This window comes from Periplaneta americana, chromosome 6, assembly GCF_040183065.1.
Source record: "Periplaneta americana isolate PAMFEO1 chromosome 6, P.americana_PAMFEO1_priV1, whole genome shotgun sequence".
NCBI lineage: Eukaryota > Metazoa > Arthropoda > Insecta > Blattodea > Blattidae > Periplaneta > Periplaneta americana.
The window spans coordinates 27,112,876-27,125,981 of NC_091122.1; the positions used below are offsets into that span (position 1 = coordinate 27,112,876).

General features: G+C 32.8%; 1 protein-coding gene across 1 annotated transcript in view; it reads right to left on the reverse strand.

Annotated features, from left to right (window-relative positions):
• LOC138702188 (odorant receptor 85b-like) overlaps positions 1-12,030 on the reverse strand; it is a 32,055-nt gene extending 20,025 nt beyond the window's left edge. Inside the window, exons 1-2 of the mRNA XM_069829793.1 lie at positions 11,780-12,030; positions 475-754 (exon numbers count right to left, since the gene is read on the reverse strand). Of these exons, the coding sequence (XP_069685894.1) occupies positions 475-754; positions 11,780-12,030 (531 nt within the window). The remainder of the gene's footprint in view (positions 1-474; positions 755-11,779) is intronic.
• Positions 12,031-13,106: the final 1,076 nt, after the last annotated feature.

Genomic DNA, 13,106 nt, shown 5'->3' on the forward strand with positions numbered 1-13,106 from the left:
CAAAGGAGATACAAGGAGAACAAGTTGAATACACAAAAAACGAGATGACGAGGAGAACAAGGGAAATACAAAGAAACTAAGGGAAAGCAAGAAAAACATGGGTAATGCAAGGAAGACAAGTGGCATATGTGAATTAAACGAGATTTTAAGAGGAACGAGGGGATGCAAAGAGAACAGATGGAAAAGATACCGACGGGTAAAGAACAAGGATGGCTAGGCAAGGAGAATAATGTGATAACAATGAGAATAGAGAGAATACAAGTAGGGCCTATATTATTTAATTTCCAAGTTACTCTTCCGTACCTAGTGAGGAAAATTACGTAAAATTCTACGTCAGAAGTGCGTCCTTCTCTGTCACAAATGTCATGAATTTTTCAATGAAAATTTGCGGGCTTCTCCCGGTCACAAAGCCGATCCGCCTGCAAAGCTATACAGTAGTGCTGCGACTAATAGGAATTGTTAATCTCAACGTACCTGAAGAAGCAACGCGAGCTCATGCATAGGACTGTATGTTGTATCAAAGGGGAACCAGGCGTTGAATCCAAGGGTTTCTAGAGACTGAAAGCTGCGGTAAATGATGTACACCCATGCAGGTATCAAATTGCAGGCAGTTACGAAGACTGTCACTTTCGAAATCATCGCGATGATACCTGCCTTGGTAGGCAAGCCAGTCTCAGGGTTCCATTTTGGAAGATATTCCCAAACGAACTGGTCGGCAACAAGAATCAACTCTTGGAAGGACTTCCTTTTGATCCTGTAAACATGTACATCTATAAAAATGGAGAAGCGTTTTTGGAAATGTTGATAAATGCAAATTTATGCAAATCTAGTCTTTCAGGTGAAGCTTCCTGTAAAGCAGATTTGAATAATTTCAAGGGAAAAATTGTTCCGTGGCCGGGTATCGATCCCGGGACCTCTGATTGAACGTACCAGCGCTCTGCCAACTGAGCTACCCGGGAACTCCACCCGACACCGTCTCAACTTTTCCCTTTATATCCACACAACTCGCATGGGCTGACGAAACGCCAGAGACCCACATCGAGTGCACACAAACTCTGTGTGACTTGGAATTGTGGATTTTTGTTAACGTACACAGTGACGTATATATTATGCATATCTAGTCTTTCAGGTGAAGCTTCCTGTAAAGCAGATTTGAATAATTTCAAGGGAAAAAATTGTTCCGAGGCCGGGTATCGATCCCGGGACCTCGGGTCGGTGTAGGTCTCTGGAGTTTCGTCAGCCCACGCGAGTTGTGTGGATATAAAGGGAAAAGTTGAGACGGTATCGGGTGGAGTTCCCGGATAGCTCGGTTGGGAGAGCGCTGGTACGTTCAACCAGAGGTCCCGGGATCGATACCCGGCCCCGGAACAATTTTTCCATTGAAATTATTCAAATCTGCTTTACAGGAAGCTTCACCTGAAAGACTAGATTTGCATAATATATACGTCACTGTGTACGTTAACAGAAAACCACAATTCCACGTCACACAGAGTTTGTGTGCACTCGATGTGGGTCTCTGGAGTTTCGTCAGCCCACGCGAGTAGTGTGGATATAAAGGGAAAAGTTGAGACGGTGTCGTGTGGAGTTCCCGGGTAACTCAGTTGGGAGAGCGCTGGTACGTTGAACCAGAGGTCCCGGGTTCGATACCCGGCCCCGGAACAATTTTTCCCTTGAAATTATTCAAATGCAAATTTGTCTTCTGCATCAGTTTGTTAAGACCGACTTTGCGTAACAAGATTAATGTCAAATCAACTTTACAGGGAGTTATACCTGAAATCTTGATTTGCAAGATTAATGTCCTGTGTAAGGACATCGAATTTGGAAATTTTAAGTAACAAGGAAGTGTAAATCCACTGTAAAATATGTCCGCCGCTGTGGAGTAACGGTTAGCGTCTCTGACTGTGAAACAAGCGAGCCGGGGTTCAAAACCTGTTTGGGACAAATTACCTAGTTGAGAATTATCCGAGTTTTTCCCTCAACTCATTCAGAGCAAATGCTGGGTAACCTTTGACCCTGCAGGTACTCATTTCGCTGGCATTATTACCTTCATTTCACTCAGACGCTAGATAAATATAGCAGTTGATAAATCTTCGTAAAATAAATCAATTAAGAACTATAAAATACAGCAGCCGACAATTTGCTCTGTATCTTATCAACTTTTAAAATTATCCATTTCAAATTTTCAAGAGAGATTAGGGAAACTCGGATGAATACTTCCTGTAAATTTCAGTATTTCAGTGAACGTGAACATTTCAATAAAATATTTTAGAAAAAGTCTTATGAACAAAAACTAAAACACTTAGATATGTGCTAATTTTCTTCACAAACTATTGAAAGAATTTGGATCAAATCTTTTTTACACAACCAACAGACATCATATTTATTTTTCGTAATTAGAATAGTTTTTGTATGTTAGTCTGGAAATGAACTGCGATTTCTAATTTTTACAACTCTAAGCCTTTAATGTGTTTAATATATATTTTTTTTAATTTCCAAAAATTCATACCTCATTCCCAAACTAATGTTAAATAATGTCAGAGTTTTCAGTTTCTTTATAATGTTTTCTCAAGAATATTTTATTAAAATCTATACTATGTTCAATAGAATATTAAAATTTACAGTTTATGTTTACTAGATTTTCCTTAATCTGTCTTAAAAATTTTAAATGCATAGTTTTAAAATTTGATCAGAAACATATAAAAATATTTTGTGCGAGATCGTGCGTATTTGCTTGTTTTCCGCACAAAACCAATACGCGGTAAGTGTGAAATACCACATTCAGTATTCCCAACCTAACACACATAACAATTTCCCTCTTCTTACCGCTTAAGCGCGACATTCATTTTACTGCTTTAGGTTTTTAACATATAATTTTTAGAGACGTTTAACATAGTAATAATTATTATAAATTGGAAACTTACCACTGCAATTTCACCTAAATTGCAATGTTAGTTATTGTTTTTAAATATTTGCAAAAATTAAGTAAAGTCCACTACTCCACGAAACTTATTGCATTCCTGATACAAGTAACATTAAGGAAGCCGTGAAAAAATCAACAAGATTCCAGATGCCGATGTTATTACTGCAATACGTTATATAAATAATATTGTTAAAATATTAAATTGAAAAATAAATCATTACATAACCTTACCGTTTGTTTTAAGTTCGCATTTATAGACTGGGGGAAAAAAAGACAGACGTATATCACGGCCTGCTGGAGTATAGTAAACACAGAAAAAAAATTTATAGCAACAATGTTGAAGAAAGATATTTTGGTGTTCCGAAGTTGCCGTCATTAAACAGAAACCAACATGGAGATTTCATTGCAACTAATTAGAAATTCGTCTTTCAGGTATGTAATAAATGATCTTCGCACAAAATAATGTACGATAACGAGCGGTATGTTTGTTTTCATGTTCTCGGAAATTAAAAAAGCTCAACTACGTTTCTCTTTTTCAATCTTTTCCTCGACCATGAGAACGTCAACATACCGCTCTTGTAACGTATATTACTATTACTTTATTCTAGGTTTTGTACTTTGGCCTATTTCACTTTACTTCATTTTATTTTACTTCACATTTACTTGATTTACTGAACTAAAAATCACATTCTGGGATGATATATTCCAAGCAACATGCATTAAGTTATACACACTTTCTCCAAGCAACATACTTCTAAACGTAAATACTGGCGATGCATGTGACGTCACACTGCCGCCCCGTACCGCAGAAAGTCCATTCGACCTTTAGGAAATCACGCTAAGAGCTTCTTTTTCAAATCTCACTATCTCCAAAATTTGAAGTTTTCAACAAAGAGTGGAATCATATAATGTTTGAGGTTAGATATCCACTGATGACATTATTTTATGCAAAATAATAGTCTACTAATTCGCTTTGAATTCTCAATGAAAGGAATGCAATTTTTTTCATAACTAACTAAATCCAGAGCAAAACTGGACTACTTTCTTTCCATGACCCACTATATCCATAGGACCACACCAAAAAATTCCCTAATGGATCAAAATTGCATGAAAAATAATCTATACTAATAATAAATCTGTAGCCGAAATTTTTCTGGTAATTTTCGATTTTACAAAAATAATTGGTCCTAAAATATATAATTAACAACCCTGAATCCGAAAATCGCATTTTTTAAATTTTTGTTTGTATGTCTGTCTGTATGTTTGTTACCTTTTCACGCGATAATAGCTGAACCGATTTATATGAAAATTGGAATATAAATTAAGTTCGTTGTAACTTAGATTTTAGGCTATATGGCATTCAAAATACTTTATTTAAAAGGAGGGGTTATAAGGGGGCCTGAATTAAATAAATCGAAATATCTCGCTTATTATTGATTTTTGTGAAAAATGTTACATAACAAAAATTTCTTTGAAAATAATTTCCGATAAGTTTTATTCTTTGAAAAATGTTTATAGGACTGATATTTAATGAGATAAATGAGTTTCAAAATTGAAATAACTGCCATCTACGGCGGTGTAATGAAATAAACAAATGAATTCGTCTATAAGGGGCCTTGGTCAACAACAATCGATAGCTATGAATCATTGCCTACAGAGAATGTTTCTGTGTTTGTATGAAGTAATATCGGTAGCTAAATTAACCGATTTGTGTAATTAATTATTATTTCACTATTGGAAAGTGTAGTTTCTCTATATGGACATAATGCTATAATGTTATTACAGTAACTTCGGAGTGAATTGAGGACAGGTAAGATTAAAATAGCTTCTTATGCACAAACAACTTGATAGGCTATTCTGTGTATTCGTTTCCTGTGTTTCTTAAAATAATGTTTATCTCAGAGAATTGACGAACCATAAGAGTGTATTGATTTAGTATGCAGTAATAATATGTTAGCTTAGCATTTCATTATTTTATAATTCAAATTTTAACTATGCTCAATTGAATCGTGTTAAAATACATAAAATACATATGCATTAAATTCAATACAAAAAATTGGGTAATGAGCCAAGCAGATTATGTTGCGCTGTTGTAAAATAAAATTTGTTCCTCCTGAGATTCAAGAGCCCCCATAACAAATTAAAAACTTACTTATCGGTGTACATCCGTTATCAACACATTTTTATATAATGTAATATATAATATAATATAATATAATATAATATAATATAATATAATATAATATAATATAATGTAATATAATTTAAGTTATTTAAGTTATTTGAAGGGTTCAGAACCATAGTGGCCCAAGCGCCATTTACTGAATACGTAGAAAACAAGGGTTAAAATTAAGTTATGAACATAATTCAATGGAAACATATAGCAAGTAAAATAAAGTATACACATTAAATCTAAATGATGTCAATGTCCATTAAAGTATGGATGCATGTCATTGCACCAAATGAGTGGTCTCTGGACCAAAATGAACGCATTTTAATTATTTAAATACAATTTAAATTAAGTAACATATTAAACGATTTATCCTTTTATCAAACACGAATGTTCCCTGGATCAAATGTCCCATTTTAATTATGTAATTACTTTATATTTATTTCTAACGGGTGCAGCGGAGCGCACGGGTACGGCTAGTGATAAATAAGGTGAGGATTTCACAGATAACGAAGAAGAGAAATTACGAATCATATAACATAATTGTTATAATGTTTTCCTGAGCCAACAGTAATTATTTTAAAATGAAAGGCTTTCATCAGCCCATGCCGAGGTAATAGTCTTGTGACAGTTTAGATCAGATTAGTAATGCTCTCAAAATATGATATTGCCAGCGCTTATTTCTTAATCAGTACTCTCAAGCAAAACGAACTTGACAATGGCGTTGTTTTGGAGTCTGTACTAACACAGCCATCAAAGGTTAGACGACTTACGACTTTCATTTCATAAGCTGGTAAGTGATGGGAATATAGTGAGGAATACATGTAAGGCTCTTGAGGCTGTAAGGAGCGAAGAAAACAACTATTTGCAAGGCGGAAAATTTTTCTGTAAAAATATATAATAGCAAATTTTCCATCTCACATCACTATATTATATTATATTATATTATATTATATTATATTATATTATATTATATTATATTATATTATATTATATTATATTATATTATATTATATTATATTATATATTATTATTATTATTATTATAACTATTTCTTACCAATGTTTATTATTGTCACACTAACATTAGTTAACCAACTTTCATTATTTACTTTCATGTTGTTTTATGATCTAGATATTAATGTAATAACTATGTAAGCAAATGTATTTAATTAGAATTAGAGTCTGGCTGGGCGGAAGAGAAGGCCTACTGGCCTTAGCTCTGCCAGATTAAATAAATAAATTATTAATTATTATTATTATATTATGCTAATATACTTACATTAATAAACCTTTAAACCTGACATAAATAGAATGTCGTCGCTTCACAGCTTGTGAACTACACAGTAACGCTTCCAACTTGTCGATACTTGCTCTCAGCGTTTTCCAAATAAACTATATGTGAATTTAAATTCTAAGCTTAATTTATATCATTTATTAATATTAATGTTAATTTTTATTGACATACAGCAAGGAAATTATTTCAGTGTAAAAACTTCACAATGTCCTACTGCATGTACTTAATAGAGAGTGTATTTTCTTCAACATTTGTGTACCAATGGTCCCAATAAATAATAATGCTCGAGGAACAATGAAAGAGTAGGGTCTATTACTTTAAAATAATTAGTACCTACTACGTAAAATGAAATACTTGTTTTTTTTTGTTTCGAAATTACTGAAATTTTTTTTCTTCAAATACTATATAAAAATTATATTAATAAATTATGCTTTACAACCACTACTTTGTGAAGTATAACTGAGTAAGCCTAAAGTTTCATGTATTACAATTGTCAAATATAGACACTGATAATAATCGTGTCTTTTTTTCCTTCTGCTAAGTGTGTTTATAATGTCCAAATGCCTATTTAATCCAACCCTAGAAGCGCAGAATAGATTATTGTACACCCCTCCAGCTAAGAAAGTGTAAGAGCAACGCTTGAATTATGCAACCTGCACAGACCGGCGATCCGCGCACAAAACTGCACATTCAGAGTCTGATTTCTGGCATGCCTGGCTTAACCAGTGTGGCGAAAAGATAAAAATAATAAGTACATACTCAAAGCCTATTGTTAATAAAATAATCTCGCCTTCTGCTATAGATAATAGGTTAACTTATGCTAAAGCTTATCATTCTGAGGATATCGAATTTTGAAAAAAAAAAAAAATGCTCGTATATGACTTCCAATTTTCTGATGTAGTTTGTAGTTTTAGTTCATTTCTGATAGCGTCATTCGAATAGTGATGGAGGAAATAAATTAAATACCGATATATTGATATTGCAATATATTGCAAACCTAATTTCGATAAACGATATATATCGCAGAAAATATATCAATATATCGAACGATTATCGGTATATCGCTATTCCGTAAGCATATCGCATTTTCAGGCGTACATTTACTGTATTACAATAAAATTACTTAAATTTTAATATTACTTTTTACCACTGAAATTAACATCATAACAGTCAAAGCATACATGTAAAATTGTAACAATAAACAATACATTTTCAGTACCATACGATGTAGGTCCTAACTTAAATAAAAATTACGGTGGAGGCAAGGGAGCTTAAATGATATAGTGGGAAAAAGTTACGTGAACTCTACATGATTGAGCATTTGATATTGGAACACCATTCAATAATTATTCTAATGTGATATAGGATTCAATCCAGGACACAGATATAATGTTCTTTTCTACCTAACAACGTAATCATTTTCAAATGTAAGTAAACAGAACTTGTAATTATTTTAAAAAATGTAAGTAAACCGTACTTCGAATGTTAAAAGTTTTAACAAACTTTACAGTTGATGATTTGATACAATCCTTCTATAGTAAGTTCCCATTGCAAGTTATTGTTACACTTCAAAATTCCAAACAACGATGGTGATGATTATAAGGATAGAATTTTTATGCACTGAAAGATATAGTAAGAAAACAATGTCAGCACTAGATTATCCATAAAAATCATAGATGTATATCGGTATTAGATCCTTGTTTCTGTTTTCATTTCAGAATATAGTAATAAAATTTTTATACCCGTTTTCAGGTCAGACGGTTCCCTTTCAGGGTGGGAGTTGCTCTCCTGTCTTGGAGAACATTAACAACAATATTAAAACAGTTAGAGATGGCCGATATTTCACAAACCGATATTTTGTCACAGGTATTTTTTGTCACAGATGAACCTGTGACTGATGACGCGAAATATCTGTGACAAAATATCGCTATCGAAATCTGCTCCGTATTCAGTACTCTGTGACCGTTGCAACATCTGTGACTGCTATTTTCTCCTCTACGTCGTGGGTTTGCGCATGCGCATGATACAATAACAGCAATCAGGCGGTGGTATTTGATTATTTTTTCGTGACATTTTGTTCAATATTATTTTTTTCAAAGTGATGATGTGTTACAAAGTTATTAGCGGCATTATAATAATAAGGTTGTCCACTATCACCAACTTTATTTAATATTTATATAAATGAAATTATTTTAAAATGGAACCAAATCTACACATCAGGAATCAAAATAACCAGTGCTCTAACATTAAATACCTTACTCTATGCCGATGATCAAGTCATAATTTCCAATTCAGAGGATAATTTACAAAGAGGATTGTATACATTAAATGAAATATTAAAAGATTTTGGGATGGAAATTTCAGCACAAAAATCAAAAGTAATGGCATTTTTAGGACAAGACCCAGTGAGAAGTAAGATAATACACAATAACCAATGCCTCGAACAAGTGCAAAATTTCAATTATCTGGGTTGTGAAATATCTTATCAAAATGAAAAAGATGTGAACAAGAAAATTACCAAATTTACACAAATTCTAGGAATAATAAACAATACATTAAAAGCTAAATTAGTACAAAAATCTACAAGAATAAAAATATATAATACACTAGCATTACCCACCCTTCTATACGGAAGCGAGATTTGGACATTAAAGAAAAAAGACATGAACAGAATCAAAGCAACGGAAATGAAATTTTTCAGGAGAACAGCAGGATATACTCTTTTAGACCGAAAAAGGAATGAAGAAATTTTAGAACAATTAGAAGTAGAGTCAGTAGAAGAAAAAATCACCAGATACAAATTCAATTGGCTAGATCATGTAAGAAGAATGGAAAATTCAAGAATCCCAAAAATTATGATGCAATATAAACCTAGAGGACATCGTCGACCAGGAAGACCGTTAAGAAGACTGCTAGATGGGGCCGAAACAGGTCTACAGAGGCCTAATTCGTGAAGGATGATGATGATGATGATGATAATAATATAATCATGAATCTAACATTTTGTTTTCATATTTAGTCTGTATATATGCTTTATAAATAGTTCATGTATTCCCTGAGATCTTCACATTTTCATATTACTGTGAATTTATATTAATGTGTAAGTATTTTCCACCCAATTTTTACGCAGTAACAATATTTTTTTTTTTTAGTTATACTATTAATTACAAACAGAATAGGCTAGTCACAGGAGCCAACATTATTTTAATAACTTTACCTGTACTTCTCTCATTTGTGTATGATCCAGTTTTAATGTATAGCTCTAACACGAACAGAGCATCTTAGTATTAATTAAAATAATTAAACTTAAAATAAAATTATTTGTAATAAGTTCTTTACCGGTATGTTGTTTATGGTTATTAACTCTTATGAAATCGCACAGTGCTTCCTAACATTGGTACTCGTGTGGGGTGTTATTTCACCCCAATTAATAGGCCTAATCAATGCTCTAAACTTGATATTTAATGATTTTTATCTTGATATTGTTAAAATAATCAACCTGCAAGTAATTTTCAACTTTTAAATATAATACTATGGGGTAGTTAGCAAAAATTGTCAATTTTATAAATTCCAAAAAGATTGACATCTAGCAGACACTGCTCCATCAAATCGTTCTCATTGCCCTTGCACACTTTTAAAATAGGCCTACACTTACACATAAATGGGATAATTAATTACGTTTGAAAATAAGGGACATCAAACGTAAATCATGTTAATTCACTCCGTGTCCCTGAACGTTATGCTCTTCCGAACTTTCGAAGCATTTCTCACTAGCCGGCAACAGTATCAATAGAATTAAAACCGAACGAGACAAAACTGGCTAATATGATGGGCAACTTATTTGGCTAAACTAACTTTGACATAGTTTCCTTCGTATTCCCCTTATACACCTATCATATACGAATCTGTGACAGGTCAGGTTTGGTTGGTTTAAGCTTTTATTATGCCTAGACATATACTATCAACGACTAAACTAGCGTTGAGGTAGTTCCCTTCGTACTACGCATATACACCTTGCATATACGAATCTGTGACAGGTTAGCTTTGGTTAGTTTAGTATTTGTTATGCCTTGGATATACGATCAACTGCATCTCCACAAAAAATCAAAGTCGACGACTTTCACTTCCGAAATCACCGAAACTACCTCAGCGCTAGTTTAACCCTAGCAACTGTCTCTCCACAAAAAAAAAAAAAAAAAAAAAAAAAAAAAAACACAGTTCCTTACAAATGCAACGATTTTCACATCCGAAATCGCCGAAACTGCTTCAACACTAGTTTCACCATCTTATTATAAATGATATAGTGATTACACGATTAAATAATAATACCATTGGTTACCAATACTTTATCTTATGTAAAATTCTGTCTGAACAACCGTTTTGTTTTGTAATTATTTTCCATTGTTTTTCCGAATACTTATGCTTCGTTAATTTTTATTATGACTCAGTATTATGATGTTAATGCACGACTTAAAATAATTTATCCATTATATTATATACAATAAAAAGGATCAATTTTTAAAACGATTAGGATAATCACATAACCTCAATTTCTCCATACCCAAATACATAAAAAAAATATCAATTGATTCTATATCTACAATCAATTACGATATAACCTCTTGGTATATGAGGTTAACTTTTTACATGTTACTGTTCAGTGAGATTAGTATTTATTTGTTAATGGTACATGTACATAATTTATTTGTTGGATTTTCCCATATAAACCACAGATGTGTGGCGTGTATAGAGAAATCGTATTCACATTGCACTGCTCTTCAATATTTCCTGTTAATTTTTATCGGTGTGACAAAATATCGGTGTAATTCATACATATTGTGCTTACTTATCGATATAAAATATCGGTGTGACAAAATCACAGGTAAAAGTCACAGATATTTAATTGTCACAGTCACAGTTGTCACAGATACTTGAAAATATCGTTTAAGCTCAACTCTAAAAACAGTAGTTCGCACACGCTGCATTTTGAATTTGGTGCTGCACATTAAACAGTTTGAATTCGAATTCCAGTCCAGCCAATTAGAACAAGGTATTGAGTGAGGTTGCACAATTACGTAACTGTCCATCTTCATTAGCGCCATCTTTTGGGAATTATCGGAGTTGTCTAATGTGGATTTTGTTGTTGTTGATAATGATAATTCCACAAAAAAATCGATAAATTTATGAGAAAACCGATATATTATACAATCTATTGAATCAAAATTTCGTTATCGATATATCGTTCCCATCTCTACATTCGAGTCTCCTGATCAAAATCATATAGACACAAAAAAAAAAAAACGAAAATTTTCTAGTTAACGGGTATTGTGGAAACGACCCTTAATTGCAAAACATTTAGTGGAATTAATTGAAAATGAATATGTTTTTCATACCTATAATAGAATGATATCGACACGCAGACCGTGATGGGTATCAAGGGCGTCGCAGTCTCCAAAACACTTCTGAACCTGTCACCGTGAAGCACGAGTTCAACGATCTGGCCAATCCAGCATCCATATGAAGGCACTACAAAGAAAATTTGGTAAAGCAAGTAAAGTATGGAGAACGGTCTGTCCTCCAACTGATTGCCCCCAATCGAGACAAATTTGACAAAGAATTTGAAGCGCGGAGGTGCTTTTTCCATGCTGTCGACCTCAATACTGCGTTATAATAGCGCTGTTCTGCAGCCAACCGGCTTTCATGAATACAAACATTATATTAAAATTTATAACACGACGAAGACAAGAAGTCGGGATAATATTAAATTACAGAGGTGACTTACCACTACGTAAAGCAACCTGTACAGTCACGTTCGCTCCCAGTTGACCACTGTTCTCTCAGTTTGTTCTGTTGAGGCACCAATTTTTCGTTTTATTTATAACTAGCCGTACCCGTGCGCTCCGCTGCACCCGTTAGAAATAAATATAAAGTAATTACATAATTAAAATAGGACGTTTGATCCAGGGAACATTCGTGTTTGATAGAAGGATAAATCGTTTAATATATTACTTAATTTAAATTGCATCCAAATAATTAAAATGCGATCATTTTGGTCCAGAGACACTCATTTGTTGCAATGACAATTCCTTTAACCTGTTTCATAATTTTTATTACATGCAACCATAGTTCAATGAAGATTGACATCATTTAGATTTAATGTGTATATTTTATTTTACTTGCTACAGGTTTCCATTGAATTATGGTAATAACTTAATTTTAACCCTTGTTTTCTACGTATTCAGTAAATGGCGCTTGGCCCACTATGGTTCTGAACCCTTCAAATAACTTAAATTATATTATATTACATTAAATATATTACATTATATTATATTATATTATATTATATTATATTATATTATATTATATTATATTATATTATATCAGAAGTTACTGTAATAACATTATAGCATTATGTCCATCTAGGGGAACTACACTTTCCAATGGTGAAATAATAATCAATTATACAAATCGGTTAATTTAGCTTCCGATATTACTTCATACAAACAAAGAAACATTCTCTGTAGGCTATAATTCATAGCTTTCGATTGTTGCTGTCCAAGGTCCCTTATAGACGAAGTCATTTGTTTTTTAATTCATTACACGGCCTTAGATGGCAGTTATTTTAATTTTAAAACTCATTTATCTCATTAAGTATCAGTCCTATCAAAATTTTTCAAGGAATAAAACTTATCGCAAATTAGTTTTAAAGAAACTTTTGTT